At 52.4% G+C, this 26,734-nt stretch overlaps 3 protein-coding genes across 6 annotated transcripts; 1 reads left to right on the plus strand and 2 right to left on the minus strand.

Annotated features, from left to right (window-relative positions):
- Nucleotides 1-628: 628 nt before the first annotated feature.
- Nucleotides 629-3,594, minus strand: DERPC (DERPC proline and glycine rich nuclear protein). The gene is made up of 5 exons (XM_049810577.1): nucleotides 3,554-3,594; nucleotides 2,921-3,375; nucleotides 2,477-2,602; nucleotides 1,543-1,690; nucleotides 629-920 (listed from the first exon to the last, which is right to left on the minus strand). The coding sequence occupies exons 1-5, from the start codon at nucleotides 3,592-3,594 to the stop codon at nucleotides 629-631; spliced, it is 1,062 nt and encodes a 353-aa protein (XP_049666534.1).
- Nucleotides 3,595-4,033: 439 nt separating this feature from the next.
- LOC126042837 (beta-1,3-galactosyltransferase 2-like) lies at nucleotides 4,034-5,095 on the plus strand. Its single transcript, XM_049810569.1, has one exon. It carries the CDS (start codon nucleotides 4,034-4,036, stop codon nucleotides 5,093-5,095), a length of 1,062 nt encoding a protein of 353 aa, XP_049666526.1.
- A 2,152-nt stretch (nucleotides 5,096-7,247) lies between these two features.
- ILF3 (interleukin enhancer binding factor 3) lies at nucleotides 7,248-26,413 on the minus strand. 4 transcript variants are annotated; one of them, XM_049809729.1, is made up of 20 exons: nucleotides 25,580-26,413; nucleotides 20,195-20,290; nucleotides 19,885-20,111; nucleotides 19,390-19,570; nucleotides 18,957-19,104; nucleotides 17,496-17,587; nucleotides 17,000-17,095; nucleotides 16,590-16,701; nucleotides 16,017-16,114; nucleotides 15,518-15,629; nucleotides 15,298-15,408; nucleotides 14,793-14,992; nucleotides 14,214-14,384; nucleotides 13,803-13,940; nucleotides 13,313-13,489; nucleotides 12,784-12,934; nucleotides 12,548-12,601; nucleotides 8,703-9,068; nucleotides 7,703-7,834; nucleotides 7,248-7,498 (listed from the first exon to the last, which is right to left on the minus strand). In XM_049809729.1, exons 2-20 carry the CDS (start codon nucleotides 20,195-20,197, stop codon nucleotides 7,365-7,367), a joined length of 2,703 nt encoding a protein of 900 aa, XP_049665686.1. In that variant the 5' UTR covers nucleotides 20,198-20,290; nucleotides 25,580-26,413; the 3' UTR covers nucleotides 7,248-7,364. The 4 variants fall into 4 exon arrangements, with proteins under 4 accessions (XP_049665686.1, XP_049665685.1, XP_049665683.1 ...); XM_049809728.1 differs by having other exon boundaries at nucleotides 12,784-12,937; XM_049809726.1 differs by having other exon boundaries at nucleotides 15,280-15,408.
- Between the last annotated feature and the right edge of the window lie 321 nt (nucleotides 26,414-26,734).

Here is a 26,734-nt window from a genome sequence, read left to right on the forward strand (position 1 = left end):
TGGGGGCTCAGGTGTGCTGCAGCCCCCCTGCACCCAGGTCCTGGGGACGGGGATGCCAGGGTCCCCCCCACCCCACCATGGGCGACGTCCCCGAGCGTTGCGCGGTGGTGGCCTTTGTCCCCATCAACCCGGCGCCCGACACATGGCTGGAGGCGGTGAAGCGGCGTGAGTTTTTGGGGACCCCCCCCCCAGGTGCCCCCTAACAGGCTGTGACACCCCCCACCACCACCCTGAGGTCTCACTGGTGTGTGTTGGGGGGCTGAGGGCTGGGATGTGGGGGTCCGTGTTGGGGAGGGGGAGTGAGGTTGGATCTGGGGGTCCTTTGGGGGGCCTGGGGGGGGCTCAGGCACGCGGGGGGGGGGGGGGCTGCATTGGGGGGAGGGCCTCAGATCTTGGAGGTGCGGGTCCTTCGGGGTCCCGGGGGTCGGACACGTGGGTCCAGTTTGGGGGGTCTCACACCTCGGAGGGGGTCCGCAAGCCCGGACGCGTGGGTCCGCGTTGGGGGTCTCGGAGCTCAGACGCTTGCATCCTTTGGGGGTACGGGAGCTGGGCCCCCCCCCCGATGCTATTTTCAGCTCAAAACCCCCCAAATTCGGGCCGTTCCCCCTCCCCTCGCCCCTGCAGCGGCTCAGGGGGGACCGGGACCCCCGTCCCCTGCCCCACGGCGGGCGGGGGGGCCGGAGGCGTCGTGGCCGGTGCCGTGCGTCAGCCGGGGCGTGTGGCCGGGGCGGCCGCGGGGAGGAAGTTTGTGGATGGGGTGGGGTGCTCGGGGCTGCGTCACCCGCGTTCGGCAATTTCTGCCGCTGCCGGGCACCCCGGCCCCATTGGCAGCGACCGCGCCGGGGCTGACGGGCAGGTGAGCGGCACCTGGGAGCCACTGGGAGAGGCAACTGGGGTGAACTGGGAGCAGCTGGGAGCAACTGGGAAGGGCGGGAGCAGCACCTGGGGTGAACTGGGAGCCGCTGGGAGCAACTGGAAACCACTGGGGTGAACTGGGAGCTGCTGGGAGCAACCAGAAAGGGTGGGAGCAGCACCTGGGGTGAACTGGGAGTCACTGGGAGCAACCAGAAAGGGTGGGAGCAGCACCTGGGGTGAACTGGGAGTCACTGGGAGCAACCAGAAAGGGCGGGAGCAGCACCTGGGGTGAACTGGGAGCAACTGGGAAAGACTGGGAGTAGCACCCCAAGGGGGAACTAAGATTGATCTGGAAGGGCTGGGAGTGGCAACTGGGAGCAACTGGGAATGGCTGGGAGGTGTAGCAAGAGAAGTCATGGGACAAATGAGGAGAACTGGGCAGGGAGGGGAGCTGCACTCTGGGGAAACTGGGATGAACTGGGAAAGGCTGAGCACTGCACCCCAAAGAGGAACTGGGATGAACTAGGAAAGGTTGAGCGCTGCACGCCAAGGGGGAACTGGGATGAACTGGGAAAGGCTGAGCGCTGCAACCTGGGTAAACTGGAAAGCCCTGGGCAGGGCTGGCAGCTGCCCCCTGGGGCAAACTGGAAGAACTGGGCAGAGCTGGGAGCTGCACCCAAAGGGAACTGGGAGAACTGGGCAGAGCTCTGAGCTGCACCTGAAGGGAACTGGGAGAACTGGGCAGAGCTGGGAACTATACCTGAGGGGAACTGGGCAGCGCTGGGAGCTGCACTCGAGGGGAACTGGGAGAACTGGGCAGAGCCGGGAGCTGCACCTGAGGGGAACTGGGCAGCGCTGGGAGCTGCACCCAAAGGGAACTGGGAGAACTGGGCAGAGCCGGGAGCTGCACCCAAAGGGAACTGGGAGAACTGGGCAGAGCCGGGAGCTGCACCCGAAGGGAACTGGGAGAACTGGGCAGAGCTGGGAACTATACCTGAGGGGAACTGGGCAGCGCTGGGAGCTGCACTCGAGGGGAACTGGGAGAACTGGGCAGAGCTGGGAGCTGCACCTGAGGGGAACTGGGCAGCGCTGGGAGCTGCACCCAAAGGGAACTGGGAGAACTGGGCAGCGCTGGGAGCTGCACCCAAAGGGAACTGGGAGAACTGGGCAGAGCCGGGAGCTGCACCCGAAGGGAACTGGGAGAACTGGGCAGAGCTGGGAACTGCAGCCGAGGGGAACTGGGAGAACTGGGCAGAGCCGGGAACTGCAGCCGAGGGGAACTGGGAGAACTGGGCTGAGCTGGGAGCTGCACCTGAGGGGAACTGGGCAGCGCTGGGAGCTGCACCCGAAGGGAACTGGGAGAACTGGGCAGAGCCGGGAGCTGCACCCAAAGGGAACTGGGAGAACTGGGCAGAGCCGGGAGCTGCAGCCGAGGGGAACTGGGAGAACTGGGCTGAGCTGGGAGCTGCACCTGAGGGGAACTGGGCAGCGCTGGGAGCTGCACTCGAGGGGAACTGGGAGAACTGGGCAGAGCTGGGAGCTGCACCTGAGGGGAACTGGGCAGCGCTGGGAGCTGCACCCAAAGGGAACTGGGAGAACTGGGCAGCGCTGGGAGCTGCACCCGAAGGGAACTGGGAGAACTGGGCAGAGCTGGGAACTGCAGCCGAGGGGAACTGGGAGAACTGGGCAGAGCCGGGAACTGCAGCCGAGGGGAACTGGGAGAACTGGGCTGAGCTGGGAGCTGCACCTGAGGGGAACTGGGCAGCGCTGGGAGCTGCACCCGAAGGGAACTGGGAGAACTGGGCTGAGCTGGGAGCTGCACCTGAGGGGAACTGGGCAGCGCTGGGAGCTGCACCCGAAGGGAACTGGGAGAACTGGGCAGCGCTGGGAGCTGCACCCAAAGGGAACTGGGAGAACTGGGCAGAGCCGGGAGCTGCACCCGAAGGGAACTGGGAGAACTGGGCAGAGCTGGGAACTGCAGCCGAGGGGAACTGGGAGAACTGGGCAGAGCCGGGAACTGCAGCCGAGGGGAACTGGGAGAACTGGGCAGAGCTGGGAGCTGCACCTGAGGGGAACTGGGCAGCGCTGGGAGCTGCACCCGAAGGGAACTGGGAGAACTGGGCAGAGCCGGGAGCTGCACCCAAAGGGAACTGGGAGAACTGGGCAGAGCCGGGAGCTGCATCCAAAGGGAACTGGGAGAACTGGGCAGAGCCGGGAGCTGCAGCCGAGGGGAACTGGGAGAACTGGGCTGAGCTGGGAGCTGCACCTGAGGGGAACTGGGCAGCACTGGGAGCTGCACCCGAAGGGAACTGGGAGAACTGGGCAGCGCCGGGAGCTGCACCCGAAGGGAACTGGGCTGAGCCGGGAGCTGCACCCGACGGGAACTGGGGGAACTGGGCAGAGCCGGGAGCTGCACCCAAAGGGAACTGGGAGAACTGGGCAGAGCCGGGCTCTTGGCCCCAGGACCCCCACGGCTCACACCAGGCCGGGGACAAGCAGCAGGACCCCCAACTGGTTTTACTGGTTTAACTGGCCGGGGGGGGAGGTGGAGCCGGGACCCCAGGGAGGTTGCGGGCGGCTCTGCACCCCAGCCGGGGCACCCCCCTGCCCTCACGGGGTGCCCCCGACCTCTCTGTGCCCCCCCCGTCCCATCCTGTCCCCCCCCTCCATTGCGCCCACCCCAGGGAAGGACCGTCACCGGGCTGGGGGCCGCGGCGGCTCTCGGGGTCCCTTCACCATCGCGGCGTTTGCGCTGGCCCTGGCGGGGTGTGTCCCACCGCACCGCCGGTGCATTCCCTCCCTTATCGCACCCGGCGCCTCTTATCAGCACCCGGCCCCCGCTGCGGCCGCGCCAAGACGGCCCCGGGCTGCGCCAGGGTGGGCGAGGGGACGCCGATGGGGCTGGGGGCACCCGGTGCGGCCCCCGGCACCGCAAGATACCCTGAAATGTGGTGGTTGGGGTGGGTGGGGTGGAGGGGCCCCGGCAGGCCGAGCGAGCGGGTTTTGGGTGCCGAGCGAGCGGCTGGGTGGGTGCAGAGGCAACCTTGGGTGGTTGCCAAGCGAGCGGCCGGGTGGGCGCTAAGCGAGCGCAGGGGGTCTTTTTGGGTGCCGAGGGAGCGTCGGGCGGGCCCGCCGTCGCTCTGAGGTGCCGGCTTTTCCCCCCCCCGCAGCTGGAGCCATGAAGTGCCAGCTGAGCCCACGCCTGCTGCTGCTGCCCGTCCTGGTGTCGCTGGCGCTGCTGGGGCTGCGGGTGCAGCGCTTCGCCGAGGAACCCGTCACCGCCACCCCCGCCCTGGCCGGTGGAGATGCCGCCGATCGGCAGCGCCCAGCCGGGCCGGGTTTCCACTGGCACGGGGGAGCGGCGGGCGGGCGCGGCAATGCCACGGTCAAGCCGCCCCCCATCCGGCACCCACTGCAGCCCCCCTACCCTTACCCTTACCGCTTCCTCCTCAACGAGCCCCACAAGTGCCGGGACCAGACGCCCTTCCTGGTGCTGCTGGTGGTGACAGAGCCGGGGGACACGACAGGCAGGACCGCCATCCGGCAAACCTGGGGCAACGAAAGCTCGGTGCCGGGGGTCTCCATCCTCCGTCTCTTCCTCCTCGGCGTTCACCCGGTGTTCCGACAGGAGCTGCAGCCGTTGCTGGAGGAGGAGAGCCTTCTCCACCACGACATCCTCCAGCAAGACTTCTTGGACACCTACAACAACCTGACGTTGAAGACACTGATGGGCATGGAGTGGGTGAGCAAGCACTGCCCCAACGCCAGCTACGTGATGAAGGCCGACCGCGACGTCTTCCTCAACCTGGGTTACCTGGTACAGCAATTCCTCATTCCCCCCAAGAAGAACTTCATGACAGGTCACATCTACCGCAACACGGGGCCGCTGCGCAACAAGGGCTACAAGTGGTACGTGCCCCACGAGGTCTACCCCAACAACACCTACCCGCCCTACTGCGGCGGACCCGGCTACGTCCTCTCCGGGGATTTGGCAAGCAAAATCTATGGTGTCGCCCAAACTTTGTCCGTCATCAACATGGAGGATGCCTTCATGGGCATCTGCCTGCACGCGCTGGGCGTCAGCGTCACCAACAGCCCTTGGGGTGTCTTCAACATGTACCGGATCGAGTACGAGAAGTGCCGGTTCTCCCGGTTGGTGATGGTCCATCACTACGAGCCCCAGCAGCTGCTGAAGCTCTGGCCCGGCTTCCAGGAGCCAAAGACAACGTGCCACCGCTAGCCACGGCTGGAGGGCTGAGCCATGCCGGGGCTGCCAGGCACCGGAGCCATCCCACAGCCCCAGTGGTGGGTACCACTGCCCCCTCCGCTGTGCCGAGACTTGCTGGCTTCATCCTCTCCGGTGACTTTCTGGCCAGTCTCCGGCTCTCAAGCAGCTGCTTGGGGCCATCTCCAAACCTCAGGTCTCTCGGGGACCCCCCACCCCTACCGGGGATGGTTTCCACCCCCCCATTTTGAGCCGCCAGCTGGTTTGCACTGCTGGAGCCGAGAGCTTTGCTCGCCGGACCAGCCACTTCACTTCATTAGATCTTTTTAATGTTATTAGTAGTATTATTGATTTTTTTTGTTGTTCTGAGCCATCTGGTCGCAGTGGTCCAGGACCCCACTGGCAGTAAAGCCATACCCGCATTAAGTTATAGCTGATATTTATAATAAAAGGCTGAAGCCAGCCGGAGCAACTCGCCAATTGTCTCATTTCTCCTGGTGCCAACACCGCACCTGGGCTGCCCACTGGCACGAACCCCCCACCATCCCCTCTCATCCCGGTGTGCCAGGGAGGGAAGTGTCACCATCCTGAAACACTGGCTAAAGCCCAGCCTTTGCTTGGGCTGTTGACTCAACGCGGCCTCACTGGCGGCGGCAGAACAAGCGCCGGTTGGGGCGTTACCGCACGGGGTTTGGGTCCAGCTCTGCCACCAGCCCACCGAGAACAAGAAACACCGGTGCAAGGTGCAAAATTTATTCAACTAACTGCGCCGCACCCGGAGGAGGCACATTTACACACATGCAAAACGCGCATGGCCAAATGGCACCAGGGCAGTAACTGATAAGGCACCAGCTGTTTCCAGCACTGCTTAAAGGAGCTAAAGCAGCAGCACCGGTATTATTTTTGTTGGAAAAGGGGCAGTTTTGTAGCTCAAACCCCTGCTGCCCCGCAGCTTTGGTTTAAGAGATGCGATCTGGCAGCTGGCTGCACCAGAGAGGTGCCGGAATATTTGGGAGCAGGAGCTGCTCCGCACCCTCGGTTCCCTTGGGACGACACCTGCGTGTTCCCAGCTTTGCAAATGCCGCTCCACCTTTCCCAGAAAGGTGAGCAAACTGAAGCCACTATCCCCGTTTAATTTTCTTATGGTTTTGAGGAGCGCTGTAGTTACAGGCAGGATCTGGCAGGGCCGGGAAATTGCCCAAGAGCCACGAGGATTATCTACACCAGGAAGTCCCCACTGGCCCTTGCTGTGAACTGTCACACCACGAACCTTCTCACCGCGTTAAAGGGTCTCTCCTCGAACGCCCCACCCTGTGTCAAGAATTCGGTGCCTCTTCCCGACACCCACCGCGGCGCAGGAACGGAGGCGGGCCCCTCACACAGTGGGCCCGGGCAGCTGCTGCTGCCGTCGTCGTCTCCGGCGCAGTGGTTTAATCACCAGCAAAGGCAATAATTTGGTCTTACCCAAGGCTCAAGCCAGCCCTGCTTGCTCCTCCGGTGGGCTCAGGCTGCCGTGCTCTCGGAAGTCCATAATCTCCTCCTGGCCAAAGCCCCTGGGGTGGTTTAATCTCAAAACCGAGAGTTTAAGGTCATTCAAATTGCAGAAAGTAGAGAATATTCTGAATTTTTTTTTTTTTTTTTAAGAGAGGCAGGAGGCTGCCACAGTGGCGCACACCGTGAAACGACATGCTAGGAGACCAAGACATCAAGAGTTTTGTGTTTATTTGTCTACATTCAGCTTACTCCAGATGTACTGCCTGAGGGATTCAGGCATACAAAACCCACTCTTTCCCACTGGTTTTTAAAATAAAATCTTCACTTATAAAACTGAAACACTAAAGCATTAAAATACAGAAAGCTTGTTTAACTCACTTCACAAAAGCATTAACAGATGACATATCCCTTATCTATTTAAAGCCATACTGTGTTCACACTTCCACGTCAATTTTTAAATAGAAAAAGGATACTGAAATTGTATTAACTCAAAAAAAAAAACAAAACAAAACAAAACCCCCAAAAATTCCTATTTAGACAAAGTCGTAATGGCAACTAACAAACCATTAAATACAGAGATGCCCAAAATACAGCTAAGTATGGAATTACAGGTACTCAACCATTAGTGACCGGTATCACAAAGAGCACTGCAACATGGAAACGGGGCGGGGGGGGGGGGGGGCAAGGGAGGGGTTTACGTGTTTACCGTGATGCGATAAAACTGAATATTCAAAGGGTGGGTGAGCGCAGGAGGGAACAAAGCTCCACGCCCATGGAGGAAGGGGCGGCTTTATCTGTACTGGTAATTCATGCTGTGGTCGTTTCTGCCGTAGCCGCCTTGGGATGCTTGGTAGGAGCTGGGGGGGCCGCTGTAATTTTGGCCTGAACCGGGGGAGTTGTAGTTGGACTGAGAGGAATATCCACCTGCGGGGGCGGGGGGGGGTGTGGAGAAGGGGAGAGAGAAGCACTCGGTTACCATCAAGGCATGAAACAACAACAAAAAGCTGTTTCGACGCAGAATCGGAACTTTTCCTCCCATCTGGGAGCCGCTGCCAGGCAAAAGCACACACGGATGGGAAGATGCTGCCCTCGCATGGAAAGATATATAGGGAAGTGTCGTATACTGACCTTGCTTACCTTGGTACGAGGACCCTCCGCCCCCAGATCCTCCCCCATAGCCACCGTGTGAGCCGGTGTTGTAGGAGGCACCTCCCGAATAGTTATTTCCTCCGCCTCCACGGCCGCTGTTGCCACCGTAACCTGGAAGGGAAAACGCGGTGAGCAGAGCCGGTCTCCCCAGCAGCAGCAGCTCTGCCTTCATCGCACCCAGAGGGAGGTTTTTGTCTGCTGTTAGCAGCAAAAGGGACTATTATTGGAGGTGAGGCGACTACCAGGGGTTCGATGAGTGAACACATCCCCTGGGGCGGCTAAAGGCTTCACGGAGAGGTCTGGCTGCCAGGGGCAGCTGTGGGATTTCCCCACAGCTTGCACAAGCATGGGCAATCCACGCTGAGGAACGTGCGGATCCCAAGCGCTCAACTGCCCGACACAGAAAGTAAAGACTCGATCATCAAACAGTAACTCAAGAGCAGAGCAGGCAATTCCACCTTCATCCTCTGAAAGGCAAGAGCATCTCCTCAGGGAAGAGCAGACAGATGGCAGCAGGTTTCCTGGTTGGTTGTCAATCTCAACTAATTAAATCAACTCAACCAGAGCGTTTTAAGCCCTCCAAGTGCACAGAAGTATGGGACGGTTTGGGTGGGAAGGGACGCTTGGAGCTCAGCCCGTCCAACCCTCCCTGCCACGAGCGGGGCCGTCTTCACCGAGACCAGGGTGCTCAGAGCCCCGGCCAGCCCGGCCCCGAAGGGTCCCAGGGACGGACGGGGCATCGACCCCCTCCCTGGGCAGCCTCTGCCAGGGCCTCACCCCCCTCGGCGGGAAGAACTTCCTCCCTAGAGCTGGGCCGAATCGCCCCTCTGGTAGCCAAAAACACTTCCCCCTTGTCCCAGTGCTACCAGTCCGCCTCGAAGTTACTCCTTTGTGTAGGACCACACGCCTACAGAGCGCATATTTCCTTATTATCGACAGTTTGCATTTTACTCCCCAGATAAGCTAACCCAGCACTCACTAAATTTGCTCTCGTAGTTGTAATCGGAGCCTCCACCGCCAGGCGAGTTGTAGGAATTGGAGTAGGAGGAATAGTTGCCTTGGCCGTGGTTGTAGCCTTTCTGTTTGCCCTGCGGCGGGCCATAGTTACTGTACTGGTTTTGGTTGTAGGACTGCTGCTGCTGGCCCTGGTGGGACTGATACCCCGAACCGTAGGAGGGTTTTTGCTGTCCTCCATGCTGCTGTTTCTTTCCGCCGTGTTTTGGAGGAACCGGCGAGTTGTAGTTATCGCCGCCTTGGTAGTAGGAGCCATAGCCGGAGGAGCCGCCACCGCCGCCTCCACCGCCGCTCCCCGAGTTGGAGTGGCCGCCGTTGCTGTAGAACTGGCCTAAACAGAGAGAAAAGGGTCAGCCCCACAGCGGCCGCATTTTGGAGCGGGGAGGCAGGCACCACAAGGCACAATTTTACAGGTTAAGGCTCATAACAGTGAGATTTTTACCCTTGCGAAGGCAAGGGTTTAGGAGTGGTTTAGCTCTTACACTGGTGAAAGGTTTAAGAAACTCCACACGAGGCTGAGAGGTGAAACATCTTGTTCATTTAAGTAGACAGGGAATTGTGAAATACATCGACATCGTACCATTGTCCAGTCACCCTGCAATCTCAGTGAACGACGCCCAGCCAGTTCTCCCACAGCTTTAATTCCAGTACGACCCCAATGTTTAGGACTAAGCTCAGGGCTATGACAGTTTCTTTAATGCATGTTACAATAACTAACAGTTATTATTTCAATGCTCTACAAAGATTTAAAATCTGGTGCTCAAACTACATTTGAGACAAGTCAGCCATCAACGGCAGCTGATGCTCGGTCTCTGCAGCAGAGAGACACGGTAACGAGGAAGAATCTCGTTCCTGTAATGAGGAATTATGTCAACATCCAGGCAGATCGCTCTAACACAGCGAGCCATCCGTCTGGATTTACACGGTGAGTGAGCAGCAAGAATCCAACGAAATTAAGACGTGCGTGCACAGCTCATCCTATTTACCTCAAAGTTCAGGTACTACCTCCAGGATCCAAGGTTACTGAAAACCTCTAACAGATCAAAACACTCCAGAGAGCCTGGATGCGACAGCACGGTACATAGTCAAGTTAGTCTAATTTTATTTACCAAGAGCACTACAGTCAAGCTCTTTGAGCGATTCTTTTCCTGCCCAATTTCTGTGAGTTGAACTTTGGGGTGTTCTTTGTGTGGGCCTTAGTGTGAGAAGACTTACTCTACAGTCAGACTTGTTGTGTTATTCGAAACTACACTTATTTTCAAGGAATAAAAGCCACTAAAATCTAACTAAAAACCTGCACCAGTGTCTGTAATGGCGTGTACGCTCGAGGAATGGAGCTACACCTCTAAAAGGAGGAAAGATTTGCTAGTGCCTCCTCTGATGTGGAGGAGAGGCGGAGGAGAATTTAGTAAAAAAAAAAAAAAAAAAAAAAAAAAAAAAAGAGACAAAAGAGTAAAATCTCATGCCCTTTGCTTCTGCAATTCTGTGTGAAACTACCAGGACGACTCACGGGGAAGCTGAATCCCAGGTCAGTTCCTAAATTCGGGTTGTGTTTACATTGTGAAGAGCTGCAGCTCTTCAAGGCACCTAGCTTTTCATTTTTTGATCACTCAATTGATTCTTATCTACACCCTGCACTACAGTTAAGACTTTCTACGCAAGAGGTTTTTTCCTCTTCTGCAGAAACGAGGTTCTGTGAAAAAAATTTATCTCCAGCCGAGAACACCAAGGCTGTAGCAAAACATTTTCTGCTGAATGAGAGATACCTCGCTCCGTCACTTGTATTAAAATCCCCGTCTTTGGTTCCAGCGCTGGGTTACAACTGGCAGCACGTAAATTCAAGCTGCAGATGCTGGAAGTTGATCTCTCCCAAGTCAATATTTCTGGAAATTCCATTTTATACCAACGCTTCATATTTAACTATGAAGTTCTCATGCTGTTTGACATCGGATTATTTTTGACTTTCTCCAAATCAAAGCTAAGGAATAAAACTATCCAGCACACAAGCAGTTACTCTAACAGGTAGTCGCCTAGAAACCAGCAGTTTTCCACCTCATTCAGGACAGGATCTACTCCATTGTATAAAAAGTCAATATCTCAAACAATAGCTCTCTAAACAAGATAGGGCATGCATCATTATTATTTTAAGTATCTGCTAAACACCTTGGACTTTTTTTTTTGTTTGTTTTTTAAACCTGGTGCTTTGTAGGTCAGAGGTATTTTTAGTTTGCTTTGTTTTTGTTTAGCTAGTTTAATTACTGAGTTAACTCAAATGTTGTTGAGCCTCACAAGTTAAACGAATGCAACGGTGCAGGCTTTGCAGCTAAAAACAGTGACAAACAAAATTACAGTTTTAAAAACAAATACCGTAGCAAGAATAAAGGACCAAACACTTGGAATTCAGAGACTCGGGTCTCGACTGGCCAATTGTGACATTTCCCGCAATTCCCGATTCTGGTGAAATTTAATTCTCCAGGCAATTAGGTACTCGTAGGGCAACGAGCGTTTTTCAGCATGGCTGCCGAGCTGGCAGAGCTTTGCTGTTAAGTGCTTTAGGCCCTTTATGCTTGGCTCGAGAAAGCCCATTTTCACGTTAGCGAACGAATCCATGCATTTTCAGAAGTTACTAACATGGTTACACTAACCCCTAACGCCTGGATATTTATTGTATCAGGATTGGAAGCACAATTACAATACCTTTGAAAGTACACTAGCTACCAGCCACAACAAGTCACATCCCTCAGTGTTAATCCACCAGCGTGTTACAAAGGATGTAGGATTAAACTTTAGCACACACGATTCCACGTACAAGTCAACATTTTGCATGCTTAAAAAGCTGGGCTGTACTATATTCAGAGATGTTGAAAAGTCTTCCCAATATCGAGAGGCGTGTACCCAATTGCTGGGATTTATTAAAAGGCTCAAATTTTGTACAAAACCTGCTGTAAATTAAGACAAAGGTAGATTAAAACACTTCAGTTTCTTAAAAATAAAGTAATGCTTTCCATAAAAAGCAAAGATGGGCTTTTTGCCTTTACGCTGAACGGAGCTGGCTTGGAAATTTGTGCCAACTGCACAAAAACATTCTCGGATAATTGGTTCCCCCTGTTGTGTACATCGATACAACCAAGTTCAAAGGCAAATCACAATAAAAACTGCCACTGTCTTAAGTTCTGCAGGCTAAGAGAGTTTCAGACAAGCTGCGGTGAAAAGCCACTGTTGAGAAACCCAGTGAAGCACAGGGACACAGCACGAACACTTTGGGTTTTGGAGTTCGAGAAAATTGGAGTAAAAAGCTGTTTTTTGTGCAATACTTTTAGATGATCTAGGAAGACCCAAAATCATGATAGCCGTAGCAGTCTGTGAAAAAGTCACCTACAAAAGGGGGAGACAGAGCAGAGAAAAAAAATTAGAATTCTTTTGAAGATGGCAAAATGCGCCACATTTGAAAGTCATGTTTTAGATTTCTCTGCTCCTGTCACCCCCCAATGAAGGCTTCTTCTCAAGACCAATCGCTGTGTATTTTCAGGAAAATCACATTCAAAAGTGTGGCCGATAGCTTCACGTGGCTTAAAGCAGAGAAATTTAAAATATTCACAGTTTTAGAGGAAACGTGAAGTCACCTGGATTCGCATTTTAACTTTTTAATGAGTACACGAGCCATCTTTCATTACTTCTCATTCAAAAAAAAAGAGAACCCCTTACAAGAGGGCTTCCGCACAAGCACATCACCGCACGGTGCGACCCAGTCTGAGTTTCACACCCCCAGCAGATCGATGCGTTTCCAAATTTAGGATGAAGAACACTTACTATAGCCTGCCGTCGCAGAATTGCCTCCATAACCATAGCTTCCATATCCAGCACCTAGATTAGAAGAAAATGTTTAAATAAAAAGGAAATCAAAGCATACGAAAGCCTCGAACTTCCCGTCGTGCTACAAGATGCCACAAAACGCTAGCGGGGATTAATTTGCCTGTTGGTGTTTGGGTAGTTTGTTGTACATTTAGAGTGGAAAGAATCAGGACGGGGTGCAGGCAGCATCTCACCTGCATTCATGTAGCCACCGTGATTGCCACCAAATCCGCCCCTGCCTCTTCCGCGGCCTCGAATGTTGCCGCCTCTTCCACGACCGCGCATGTTGGGCGGAGGGGGCACTTCGTTGTGCATGGGGCCTCCCATTCCGAAACCTGGGTTGTGCTGCTGAGGGAAGAGAGACGTGTTACCCAGCTCTGGCTCCTGAGCCTTGCCTCCAAGGTGAAAACAAACCTTTCAAGAGGATGTCAGGAGCTCTAGAACACATCAGGTACCCACCTGCCTTAAAAAGAAGAGGGGCTAAGCCAAAAGCAACGGGGGCGGGTACCAAATAAAAGTCATGTCCAGAAAACAGAGGCTGTCTTCCATAAAACTGGACGGTATTTCTGCTTTCAAGCCCAATGGCCATTAGCAGATCCTGGTTTCCCTCCACACCTTAAATTACTTCCCCTCCCAAAAAGGGATTAAAGTCATAGAGGAGACAACTGTACTACAGGACCATTACTGACGCCACAAAGTCATCGAATTGTGACATTTACTTACTTTTACAGCAAACTTGGGTCCTCCCCTAGCTGGCACAGGAGGCCTTTTCTTCTTGTTTTGCTCAATGGCAACAGGAGCATCTGGGAACAACTTCTCTAGTGCGGCCAGAGCGGCGTAGGCTTTTGCCACCTTCTTATTTGAACCAGCTCCTTGGAATTTCTGCCCGTCAACCTCCACCTTTAAAAGGGATTAAATCATTGCATGTAAGTGGAAAGGGCAGGAACAGAAGCTGCCACTTGGTAAAATTAACCGTTTTTTCTGGTGCCTGCAAACAATTCCAGAAGTTGGAAGTGCTCAAGGTCAGGTTGGATGAGGTTTTGAGCAACCTGATCTACTGAAAACATCCCTGCCCACTAGGCGATCTTTAAAAGGTCCCTTCCAACCCAAACCATTCTGTAATTTTATGATTTTAAATTCTCACCAAGTAACTAAAATTACAGATATCATAGTTGGGATGAAGGCACAGAGCAGGGACCAGAAGTCACCTCACCTCCATGACAAAGCGCTTGTCATGACTGCCGCCCGTTTCTGAAATCAGTTCGTATTTCAGCCCGCGCCTTTTCTCATTGAGCTCCATCACAGGATTCTTGCCATGCTTTGTCAGAATTGGTCCCTGTTGTTTCACATTCTGGAAGCAGATAAGCAGCAGTGAAACACCAAGAAAAAAACCTAATGGGCTTGAAGGTGCTTCCAAAACACATAGTTTGGAAAACATCTTGAAGAAGATAGCTTGGAATAAGCTTGCCTGATGTTTTTACCTCATAAATTGTATCGTAACAGTAACTGACTGTACAGTGCGCCGTTACAGCAACCTGTTGCTAAAAGGCGTTTCCAATGACACCCTACAACATCATCCCAAAGAATGAGAGCGACCCGTTTCCCCTTCTTTGACTGCGCTCACCTCTGGGGTTTGATCTGAAGGAGGAGACGCAGCAGTGGGCGTCGAGACAGTTTCTACTACAGGAGGAGGAGCGACAACGACTGGTTTCTGCTCTGTTTCCTCTGCTGATTCGTCTCCTTTCCCAGATTCTTTGCCCTCCACTCCTGTGGGTAAACCCATATCTTGCAACACCTAGGGTAAGGAGAGTTGGAGAGATTACTGAACAGCACTTACCTCAAAGAACCACTGGCTCTCATGTGCCCTACCCATTTTGGGGTAAATACTCAAGAAGGCTGCTCAAGAATCTTTGTATTAATTCTGTTCAAGGGCTAGGAATTCCCCAAATCCCACAGGCACTTCAAGGCCTAGGAGGTACAAAGTCCTCTGCCCTGAGACCTCATGCATAACAGACTACACTGTCTTGGTGTTTAACTCTCTCCCCTGTCTGTCCTGAAGGGTTTATGACATTTTTCATACATGGTTGTTGCCACGACTGTCATCACCATCAATCTGGTTGCCCTTTTCAACTTTGAGAAGTCAGCAATCAAGCTGCCTCCTAACAAGAGCCCTCTGGCAGGAATTAATGTACACAGCTCTTACCTTCACTGCCACATGCAATTTGGCTGTCTTTTTGGAAGGTCCTGATGCCTCAAACGTGCTGCCATCAATTTCCACAGACATTGTAAAGATAGGAGCGTGAACAGGACCGGTCTGAGAGACAAGTTTGTACTGGAGCCCGGGTTTTAGCTGGTTTAGTTTCATCAGTGCATTCATGGCCTGGGGAGGTTCGAGTTTTTCCTCTGAATAGAGAAAAAAAACCCAGAAGTTTGGGGATGTTTGTCACCTCTTTCAAAGAAGCATAACTGATTTCAGACAAGCTCTGATCTGTGTTTTCCTCCTTGTGAGAGTTTAAGTTATAGCAAGTAAAAATCTTACAGTGTTACGGTTTTGTTTTTTTTTTTAAATTCACATGCCCTGTAGCCCCTATTCACAGCGTCACCCAAGACCAAACACTCGCAAGAGTTCTTCCGCAACCTGCCCCCCGCCTCAGCCTGAGAACAGCTCTCGGGTAGCCATTTGTACCTACCTCTTGTTAACTCAATACCTTTTTTCTGAATCTTCTTTTTCTTTTTGCTGGGAGATTTCTCCTCTCCATCCTCCTCCATTGGACGCTTCATTGGGGTGACAGCGTACGTTGTACTGGGAGGAATCTGGACTGTAACAACCACAACAAAAACCCCTAAGTATTCCGGTTTCCAGCAACAAGAGCAGCAAAAAGCCTTGGAAACATGGTTTGTGGGGTTTGCCCCCCCCCAAGTACCTACCAGTATAGTCAACGGGGTTTTCGTTCTTTGGTTTCTTGGGCATTTTGGAAGGTAGGGGATCCATCCCCAAGACTTTGTGAAGCTGGCCAAAAGCAGCAAGTCTCAGAGCATGCTAGAAAGATTAAACATGTGTTACTGGGACGCGCAAGTGGCTCCACCAATCTCTGTTCCCTGCACAGTTTCAGACAGGAACATTCTACCCACCCCTACACAGAAATCCTCATCAGTTTAAATAGGACTCTCTGAATTTTTGAAGTTCAACCCAAAATACGGGTCATGGTAGCAAGTCACTATTTAAAACCTGATACTTTGCTTCTGGTTGGCCAAGCTACAAATTCCTTATTGGTGTGGGACCCATTTGTATTTCTTTTACTTGACTAGATATTAAAAAAGTTAACACCGACCTCCGTGAGGTTACTATACTACCATTAACCAATATGGAAGTTCAGAGTCAGTTGAACTGATTAAGTTTTCGTAACATCTGTAGTCAAAACTATACCTGAGCACTCTGTGTGATATCTTCCCTTTGTTGTCTGTCTAGATGCCCAATAGCATCAGTGGCTTCTTTTTCACAAGGATCATAAATACCAGAACCATCTGAAGGCAGGAAACAAGGAAGATATGCAGAGAATTATCCTGGTGTTTCTAAAGAAACTAAACTAAGTATTCCCTTGGCATCAATCAACACTCATCTCGAAGAAGAACACGGACTGACATGATCCATCCAATGTCCAACATTCTGAAACTCGCCTGGACCATTTTACATGTACAATTACCAGTGAAGCTGGTCACGACCACTCAGGGAACCAATTTTACGCTTGCAGAAACTGGTACCTCTCTCTACGGGGGTTTAACGTCATGGGTCCGTAGCTTTGAACACACGTGCCCTAAGTAACAGCAAGGTACTGTAGTACCCGTGTACACTGGGGGCTTTCTGAGCTCCGAATCTAGGCTGCCCGCACATATAACAAGGGACTTCTCAAACACTAAGGCAAGGTAACCGCGCCTCGAAGCTTCAACCGCGTTTCATTTCAGCTTCGCTTTGAAATGTAAATGCAGAGAACCACCTAACCTGGCATAACGATTCCCGAGGCAAGGCATTCAAGAACTCTCCTCAGAGCCTCGCCAGCGCCCATGGGTCTGTTAGCAGTTCCAATAGATTTCTCACACAGCAGCTCTAGAGGCTGAAAGACAGTTTGGAAAAGTGAGAGGAGCAAAGGTAGGCGCTTGCGCTGCCATTACAGCCAGAAGCTGCTTCAAATCCACAAACGATTAACGATTTACACTGTAGAAATCGTTAACTGATAAAACGATTTACACTGTAGCTGTTTGAAACGTATCTTTTAAGGGCAGAAACCTTGTTCGTACTACATAAACCTCTAACGTATGAAACGGAATGTGTGCAGACTGAAGAGAGCTGAACACCAGCTTGGAGAAGTGGTACCAAACCCCCAAAAAATGAAAGAAAAAAGGAAAAATTACCCATCCTCTCAGTGGTGCCCAAGTAGGAACCCGAGTACACAGATCTCGCAACACTCGTATCACTATGACGCACGACTTCAGCCCGTTAGCCCTGGCCTAGAATAAGAATCAAAAGCAGACATACATTCAATAAAAACACCAAAACTGCTCATTTGCAGACATTCATTTTTGTGGTGCTACTTTGTCAAGGGTAAACAGTATTTCGCGTTACCATTTTATAACTTATAACAATAACTGGAGTGTACAAAGGCAACATTACTCTTAAAACAAAGCAGCAGCTATGCATCTACTCTTTAAAAAAGGTTCCTTCCAAACGTTTAATTCGCTTAAGTGCTTCTTTAGCAACTGTACCGTTGACAGACGCTAAGTCCAGCACGTCTAACTATCATCCGACGTTAAAGTATTTTAAACAAAAAAAAAAAAAAAAAAAAAAGTTAGCCCCTTAATAGTTTACAAATTTTCTACTTAAAGACAAATATAAGAACAAAATGCAAACCTGGAACCACTTGGCGTGTCGCAGTGACGCCAAGGCAGCAAGGCATTTCTGCCTGTCCAGAACGTCCGGGGAGTCGTTGACTGATAGCGTTTCTATTCGTGGATGGAATAAGAAGACAAGGCACAGTTTGACCAAGGGGGTTCTGTCAGGCGGAGAGGGGATGAGGCAGCTTCCTAACGGGCAGCTGAGGCTCCCAAAAGATCCTGATCTAGATCCTGTACCTGGAAGGATGGGTCTGCAGTGCGCTCGCCTAGCGGCCTTGCTTAGAAATTAAAACTGCAGAGAGGGGGGTGGGGGGGGAAGTTCAATTAACAGGGACGGACTGAAATCTATTCTGCGAGGAGGAGATGGGGCGTGAAACTCAATGGGAGAGGACAGAAATCCTTTGTGACTCAAATGAAGTGGTAGCGTATGAGGCCGGTAATAGGTAACAAAGGGAAATTTAAAATAAACCCCCACTCTGTGTTTAGCTTTAGTGGAGAAGTGGGGGGAAAAGCTTTGCGAGGATCAAGGGAACCCCCTCCGCCCATAAGGCTTGACTGCCCTGGCCCCAACCCGTGACAGAGAGCGTCCTGTTGGTCAAAGGTCCAGCGTCCCTAAAATTGACAAACTAGAAGGCTTGGTAGACGAGGTCAGATATCAAAACCATAGACAGTCAATAGAGCACAAAGATATCTTCCAGTCTGTGCTGCAGCAAAATTGAAGATATGGTTTGAAAAAGTACAAAGTTTCTCAAGACCAGGGTTTTAGATAAGGCTAGTGCACAGAGCGAGCGTTTAACATCCACCAATTCGACAGCGCGATGCCTACGATACAGAACCCATCGTAGTGAAGCAATTCAAGCGCAAAAAAACCAGTCTGCAAATTCTTATTCCAAAGGGAATTTGAGAGTGAATGGAGAAGCTAACTTTATCCAAAACTCTGCATCACTTTCTGGAATTCTGAACTTTAGCTGATGAAACAGCCAATCAAGGAGACCCAGAGCAGCTATCATTCTTGCTGCAACACAAACTGCGTGGAACATCCAATTTCATGTACATGCAAGTCATTTAACAAGAAGCCTTCAAGAATCTTTTTAAATGTATCTGGTTTATATTTTTATGTCACTCTGCAGGCCACTTGTGTGGCTAGGTACAAAACAAGATTAATACAACAAGATGACGTATTAGTGAACTAAAGGCCCAAGAAAAAAAAATACTAAAAGAAAAAGGATTAAAAAAAAAAAAAAAAAAAAAAGGAGCAAAATCCCATCTGAAAGGTGCTACTCAGTTTCAGAAGCTCAGTCCAAATAAACCGCGACTGTGATCTCACGAGGTTGGTGTTGTCATACGGAATTTTGAATTTGCACAAAAATAATCGTTGCCGCTTCGGCTGAAACTGAAGAGCACACTTTAACAGTGAATTAGCAACGGAAATGTACGGGTTTCCAACCGACTGTTGGCTGTTTTCAGTCTTCCATACCTCCAGCTAACTGTTTTTCCATTTCTTCTCTGACTACGGGCGACGTCAAGTGGATGGTCAGTGTCAACGGCGGCTCTTTTGTGTTCTTAATTACAATTGCAGCATCACCAACTGACTGGATTATTTCATATTTGTCTTCGGTAATAGCCTGCAACATAATTTCACTGCTTAGCGGAAGTCTTAATTCATTTCTGAGTGATTTGCAACGTTCTTTTCCAGCAAAAACCAAGGTCTATAAACAAAACTTCAGCTAATAAAGGGAAGTTCATTTATCAAGGCAATTCCAGAATAACACTACATGCCTATGAAAATTACTTTTCCAAGACAGAAAAAGGGTATCAAAACAAATGTCATCAGTACCTTTTTAACCATTTAAAACCTATTTCGGTTGTTCTGTCACAAGCACGCACAAACATTGAAAAGTTTTACTCACAGCAAGCTGTACTCCAAGATTGTCAGCTACTTTCTCCAGGAGATCTGTGGTGGGTTTATCTTTGCACAAAAGAACTAGCTCAAGATCCAAGTCCCCCTTCAGTAACAGGCCTTTTGCTACCAGCCCTACACGCATCACTCCACGCAGGGTCCTAGTCAACTGCTCTGTGGCCTTCTGATCCCTGCAAATACACAGGCTACAGTCACGACGGCTTCAAAACTACAAGAAGTTAACTGCAGCCAGGTAAGCAGGAACACTCAGCCCAAACTAAGAGATAGAGCTGCAAAGATTAAACACGCTGCACGACCCCCGCTGAAGGATTTACTACACCTGCACGCGAACAGTCACTTCAGCCCCGGGTTAGTTAATTCCTCTTAATTCCACAGCCAGGGAAAACAACTCTTCCAGCGAGCGGATTTTTACTAATCTAAGTAAGAAGGTGCTACTACTTCTGACAGTGCCCCTTAGAAACACGTGTTCGATGATGTTCCTTACCCTCCTTCCTTGTTTTCCTCTTCAGCTGCTGTCTCCATGGACTCTGTTTCTGGCTGCTCCCCACTGACTTTTTCTTGCTCATCAATCCAGTCAGAGACAGCTTTGAGCGCTCGCTCCGTGTGGGACACCATATTCTGAACTGCCTCCAGCTCCTCTTGCGTCGGGTAAACGGCCGAATGTTTGGCCATCACATGGCGGTCGTCATTCACAAAAATACGCATTGGTCGCTGAAAAGGGATTTTAGAACAGTTTTAGAGAGAGCTGAAACGCGGATATTCATCTCGCAAGCCTGAAACCTCCCTATCCTTACCATTTTTGCTTTTGAATGTCTGTCCAAGCCTTCAAAATGTGCTTATTTAGATTCTTCCACCAAAAAGACTGTACCAGTACCACACTTTTCCGTAATCTGAAAGCAACAGAAAACCAGTTAGCAACACTGGCAGGCTGATCCATCCCCGCAGCCTGCTTGCTGACTGTGCATAGGAACAGAAATAACTGGAATTGATAATTGGAAGCAATAGCAGAAATGAGAAGTATGCAAACTTGTTAGTGAAAGCCCTGTTTTCCACTCCTGATGACTTATATTCTTAAGATGTGAACAGTGCCCACGATAACAGTTACAGCCAATGTTGTCACACTGCTGTCACCCCCAACTTACACAGGCTGCCTTCAAAGAGGGTTTGCATTAACTGCTCAGTTTTACCTGCCCAGCAGTTTAATGAGCACCATACACTCATTTACCATCCACCAGCTCAGCCGTGGAGCAAGGGCCAAGCACGCTGCACACGGCAAACGCTTTGAACCATTCCCTCATACAACATCCCGCAGAAGCAGAGACATCCCAGCAGCCTGAGCTGCACCCAACTGCTCAATTTTCCCTCCTACTGCTCGTCCGCAGCCGTACGTATATTATTTTGGCTCCTTATTCCCAAGAGGCTTTCCCATTGAAATTGGATTTTTCCAAAAGCTCCTGCTCATATTTCTAAAACAAAGCACACTGAAGGTAAAGCACTCCCCAATACACGCTGGAGCAGCCTGCTGGGAAAATTAACAGTCCACACGCTAATATAATTCCACGAAGTAAAGAACCAGGCTGCCATTGCCCAGTTGCCAAGTGAGGTGATAGCTTTCATTCATACTACTCAGAAGCAACTATTTGTAAAGATCTCTTTGCCACATACCACTTTTTACCCCAAATTCATTTTATGGCCCCGAAGTAAACAAGCCTGCTTTTAATTAGGATCAATGCGAGACAAGTTCGGTGGCTCCATCGAGTCTCTTCACTTACTTTATCGGGCAGAAATAGTATAAACCTACACCAGCATACCTGCTTTTGAAGCAAGCGCTCTCAACTCCTAAAATACAACAGACTAAGCTGAAATTGCAACAGCTTAGTTCCAAACGAGAAGCTGTTTTCGAAGGGAACTAACCCACCCCGATAACCTAAGCCCCAGCCGAGGCTGTGAACTTCTTTTGTTAAAATTCAAGCACTCTGTTGCTCAGTTTTAGCCAAGGGGCCTTGGAGCAGAGAAACATTTGCATCCTGCAGGACTGGCTTATGCTTTGTGGGAGAAGACAGCTTCCCAAGATCGCCTTCAGATGCAAGCAGGCTTCTGGCAAGAACTTCAAAATGACACCCTGCACCCACCAGGATCGACTCTTTGGCATCAGCATCATCGTTTCCCGTGCAACTAGCGTAAGAATTAGCAGTTGCTTGATTCACGGTCATTAATTTGACCAAACATCTTTAATAAAATTCTTGATTTACCTCTAACTGAAACCACGCAGTGGCAATCCCGGTCCTGCAAACACCCAATGTTTCACGGTAACTCCAAGAATTGTGAAGTGCCATTTAAAAGCCTTAGCACAAGTGAGGCAAAGGAAGAGCCTCAGCACCTGAAGATGCTGGAGATGAAGGTCATCGTCATCTGCATCCACCAGCTGTTTCACTTCATTGTACAACCAAGTACACATCAAAACTGCCTGGTAACTAACACTTTTGGAAACACTGCTGGAGAAACTCGTCAATCACGCCTCAGTGATTCCAGAGCTCACAACCAAATCCTGCTTCTCTGGAAGTCCTTCCGTTTTGAATGAGTTTCAGTCAAAATGAAACCAGACTGAAGCTTGCTTTTGCTTTTTTCCACTGGAACCTGCCTCGAATCAGCCCCTTCCCAGCCTCACCGGTCATTGCTACGTACAGCTCGCAAACCCAACGCTTGACTTTTTACGCTTTACAGATGACAGAAACTGGAAGTAATCCCGACTGATTTTAAGTATGAAGTGTCAAAGATACTGGAATAGTATAAAGTATCCAGGATACTGGAATAATAATAAAACAAGTAACTAACTGCCCAAATACTTAGTGCTTTACTAGAATAATGGCATTACAACTCTATAAAGTAACATGAAGGGCCTGGGCAGAAATCGCGACCCTGCTGCGCTGCTTGTTTTACAAACAGAGCTGGGGCTCACAACCTGAAGAATTTTCTAGGATAAAATTGGGAAAGCTCATTTCCTTGAGCCACCGTCACTGTACAGACTATTCCACAGCACAGAAATACCTCCGATTTCAATCCTGCAAATATTTATGCACAGGACGACTTTGGTAGTGTTAGAAATCCAGATCTAACTGTAATTAAACCCAGATGTTAGTGCCCACTGAGCAGGGAGAATTATTCCCAAGCTACCTGCAAGAACCCACAAGGCATCTTCTCATGTTTGCGGGTGCCAGCCTCCCAATCCGCTCCTGCGTTGGACTGGACCCTGAAGAACTCGTACACTCTGTACGCAGTTATTTTTCTTAAAGCTCCCTTAATTTCCTCCAAGCAAGGTAAGAAATAAGTTGAAATACAACCTAGTGAGGCAGCTGTTTCTACAGTCAGAAAATACTACAACAGCCTCAGAAACGAGCGTCCAGTTTCCTGCGATTTCTAAAGACGGACGTTAGCGCTCTTGAAATCACTGAAGTTCCTTTCAAGTGAGAACCCAGGAGCTGATGCTGCAGCATCACAGGATTCATGCCTCTTGGGGAAAAGAATCACAGAACAAGTTAAAAATACAAACGTGCTCGATAACACCCAATTCCTGACATTGCTCTTGAGGCCGATCATCACTAAAATTTGAGAAAAAGGAGAAACTTTTAAATTCCACCCTTGTTTTAAGCCTCACCTGCTCTACTCTCCCCCTCCTACCATTTCCACTGCCAGCTTGATCTCACCAACAAACTTTCCACTCAATTTGGGTCTTCCGACAGCAGGAGCAGACTCTCCAAAACATTTGTTGGGGTGGGGGCGGATGAGAAAACGAGAATGCAAAAGGTTGAAAACTCAGCCTTAGATCAGGGGAAAGCTTAACGCACGTGAAGAAGCGCATTTTGTTTTAGAAACCTTCTACGTTTTAAGAAAGAATTAGTAATTTTTAGCCTATCGTACCTGAAGAGGATGACTGAAGGGGCGCAAAGCCTTAATGCCTGGCTTTTGTTTGCATGGGGATGGCTGGCCTGGCAGGCAAAGCTCTTCCAGGTCTAAGGATACCGACAGCATCTATTCCCCATCACAAGGCTACCAGGCCAACCGAGGTGACGGCAAACAAAAGCTGTTGGCTCATGCAAAGTGGATTTTTTTTTTTAAATTTTTTTCTGAACCGTCCAGCTACAAATAACGGGATCGATGAGAACAAGAGGAATTGCAAGGAAGCAATGGGAGAACCCGGATAAAAACCCTGGAGAGTGAAGTTTAGGAGAGGAGAGCGCGGTCCTGTCCCTGAGGGAAGGAGGTAGGGATTTAAATCACACCAAAGGGGATGTTTCCACCTCACCTGTGCAACACCCCCCCCACCCCCCGAGACAGCAGGGAGAAGCCTGCAGGCCCCGGGGGGGATGGGGGGGTGGGGGTGGGTTGTGGGCGGGAACGGTCGTGTCCGTCGTCCCCCCCAGGACCGACCTTTCCCTCCTCCCCGCTCCCACACGGGCAGCACCGCCCGGCCCCACGCGGGAACCGACGGCCACGGGGGGGGGGGGGGGGTTAGCGGAGGCGGGGGGGGGGTGTGTGTGTGAAGGGGCAGGCGGGCCGCTGCCGCCATTTGCAAACGCGGCGAGAACAAAGCGGCGGCGGCGGGAAATGGGGGTGGGAGGCTGGAAAGTGAGCACGGCGCGACACCCCCCCACACCCCCCCCAAAACCGGGCGCGACCCCCCCCCCCCCCCCCCCCAGCGCGAGGGGCGGCTCCGGGGCGGGGGAGGGGGGAACCTGAGGGGACACACACACACACACACACGTAGCACAGTAGCGCAGACACCACCCCCCCCCCCTTCCAATTCCTGAGACCCCCAGCCCTCCCCTCACTCACCCCCGGCCCAACGGCCGCCCGCCGCCATTTTGTCTCCACAGCACAATGGGCCGAGCGGGAGGGAGGGAGGGAGGGAAGGAGGGAGGAGAAGGGGGCCGGGTCACCGCCGGCGCGGCCCGCGGCTCACCGCCACCCCCCCCCCACCTCAACCCCCCCTTTACCCCCGTCCTCCGCTGCTTTGTCCCCCCCCCCCGCCCCTCACACGCACACACAACCCCCCCCCCCCCCCCCCCGCTCCAAGACACAGGCCTACCCGCCCTCCTCCGCGGTCCGTCCCCCCGGGGTTGGGAAAGGCAACGCGGTTCCTACCGGCGGCGAAACGGGGCGGAGGAGGGGGGGGTGTGTGTATGTGTAATGGGGAGGGGGGGGGGGGGGAGCGGGAGGCCTCCTGCTCCTCCCTCAGCGGCGGCGGCGGCGGGGCCCGGGCCTGGGCCGGGGCCTGGGCCTGGCCGCGGTGCGGGGCGCAGGGGGGTGCGGGGTGCGCGGATGCGGCGGGGCGCGAGACTGCAGCGCGGGGGGCGGAGCCGCCGGCCGGCGGGGGGCGCGCGGCCGTGCGCGAGAAGGGGAGGGGTGGGGAAGGGAGGGAGGGAGGGGGGGGGGCGGAGGAGGGGGCTCGGGGGGCGGGGGGGGCGTGAGTGTGTGTGAGAGTGTGTGTGTGTGTGTGGTGTGTGGCTGGCGGAGGGGCGGGAGTAGGGAGTCACGTGGAGCGCGGTGGTGGGAGCCAATGGGTGAGGCCGGCGGGAGGGTGACGGAGTGGGAGGTGCTTTGGTGGGAGGGGGCGGTGCTGCGCAGGCGCAGAGGGAGGGAGGGGGCGGAGCGGGACCGGTGGCCTGAGGGGACCGGTGTGAGGGGGCTGGTGGGTGAGGGGACCAGTGGCCTGTGGGAACCAGTGGCCAGAGGGGACCGGCCTGAGGGGACCGGTGGCCTGTGGGGACCAGTCTGAGGGGAACAGTGGCCTGAGGGGAACAGTGGCCCGTGGGGACCAGTCTGAGGGGGCTGGTGGGCTGAGGGGACCAGTGGCCTGTGGGGGCCGGCCTGAGGGGACCGGTGGCCTGTGGGGACCAGCCTGAGAGGGCTGGTGGCCTGAGGGGACCAGCAGCCTGAGGGGGCTGGTGGCCTGAGGGGACCACCCTGAAGGGACCAGTGACTTGTGGGGCTGGTGGCCTGAGGAGAATGTGGGGCACAAAGGGTCCTGGGGTGCAGGGGAGGGCAGCCCCTGAGGGGCTGAGCACAGGGCTGTCCACCCTTGGGGCCCTGAGGCCTCGGAGGGGGCAGTGGACCAGCTGCGCACCATGGAGGTGAGCCCTTCAGGACGGGGAAGGGCTGCCGCTTGGATTTGTGCCTACCTCCACTGACATCCCGGCCCCGGGGCCGGGAAGCTCGGGGCAACCAAGAGCAGGGTTTGGCCAAGAGCTCGCTGTCCCACGTAGAAAGACAGGAGTCGCCGCAATATAGGGTTGATCGATAGCAGGGCATGAGTCCTATAGGCGCAGGGGACATCAGTGGGTGTCTGTCACCTTCCGTGGAGCAGCCGCCTGCGATGTGTTGGTGTGGCGGCAGAGGGTGCCACCCAGCCATGGCCACAACTCATTAGAGCAGTAATGGTCGTGGCAGCTGGAGGGATCGGGAAGAGATGAACAACGTCGCCCTGTACTAACTAACCCGGCATCAAGCTCTAAGAGCTTTGGGGTGCAGGATGAGGGCCCCTGGGCTCGGTGGCAAGTTCCTTCTCCTGCTATAACATAGAAGGGGAACGATCTCAGAGGTTGTCTTCTGCTTTTGTTGAACTCAAGTATGAACTTAAATGATTGTAAGTGTCCAAATGAACGCTCAGTCCTTAAAAAAAAAGCCTGTTAAACCTCTGCTGGAGGTGGCCATCTTCTGTGGGTCAAGGATTATTTGACAATACCTCGTACTTAGTCAAAAAAACCAAGGCAGCGAAGCCCCAGACTCTGAAAATAGGAAGCGGAGCGTTAAGGCATGCACTGAAGCAAGCTGTAGTGGCCCGTTTTTGGGGTGAAAGGCAGCTGTATCAGTCACACGTGCCGTCACGCTCTGCTCTTTCTCCAGCTGTTCTGTGCTGCCGGGCAGAAAAACGCTGCGGAGACGAGCAGAAGCCACAACGAAGAGGAACTAATGAGTGCGGTCGGACCAGCGGCACCCCGGAGGTTCCCTCCACTCCCAACGCCTCTCCGAAGGGCTGCAGAGAATTTGGTAAAGGCTTTGCCATGATGTCAGAGCCCCGTGAGGTCAGAAGGAAGCGCGTGGCGGAAGCGAGGTCCAAACAGGCACTTTTATTTGTGGTTGCAACGCTGACATCAATGGAACCGTCACACACGACATCAGGAACGCGCGCGGACGCTCCCGCCGGAGGTGCATCCTTGCATAGGAGCCCCAGTGCATAGTAGCGGTAGTTAATGCCTCAGAAATACATTAAAAAAGAAGGGATTTGTTTTGCAGAACATCAACCCTGCAGTTTTTAGTTTTTGTTTTTTTTTTTT

Source organism: Accipiter gentilis, chromosome 9 (assembly GCF_929443795.1).
Source record: "Accipiter gentilis chromosome 9, bAccGen1.1, whole genome shotgun sequence".
Taxonomy (NCBI): domain Eukaryota; kingdom Metazoa; phylum Chordata; class Aves; order Accipitriformes; family Accipitridae; genus Astur; species Astur gentilis.

Excerpts from the sequence above, each read along its gene's own strand:
- LOC126042837 (XM_049810569.1), top strand. The coding sequence starts at position 4,034 with ATGAAGTGCCAGCTGAGCCCACGCCTGCTGCTGCTGCCCGTCCTGGTG.
- ILF3 (XM_049809726.1), bottom strand. Across the intron at positions 14,385-14,792 it reads AATTGCATGTGGCAGTGAAG|GTGTTGCAAGATATGGGTTT; the intron begins GTAAGAGCTGTG and ends TCCTTACCCTAG. Across the intron at positions 12,602-12,783 it reads CGGTGGCTACATGAATGCAG|GTGCTGGATATGGAAGCTAT; the intron begins GTGAGATGCTGC and ends CTTCTAATCTAG.
- DERPC (XM_049810577.1), bottom strand. The coding sequence starts at position 3,594 with ATGGTGAAGGGACCCCGAGAGCCGCCGCGGCCCCCAGCCCG. Across the intron at positions 3,376-3,553 it reads CCGCCGCGGCCCCCAGCCCG|TAAAACCAGTTGGGGGTCCT; the intron begins GTGACGGTCCTT and ends CAGTTAAACCAG. Across the intron at positions 2,603-2,920 it reads CGCTGCCCAGTTCCCCTCAG|GTGCAGCTCCCAGCTCAGCC; the intron begins GTGCAGCTCCCA and ends AGTTCCCCTCAG.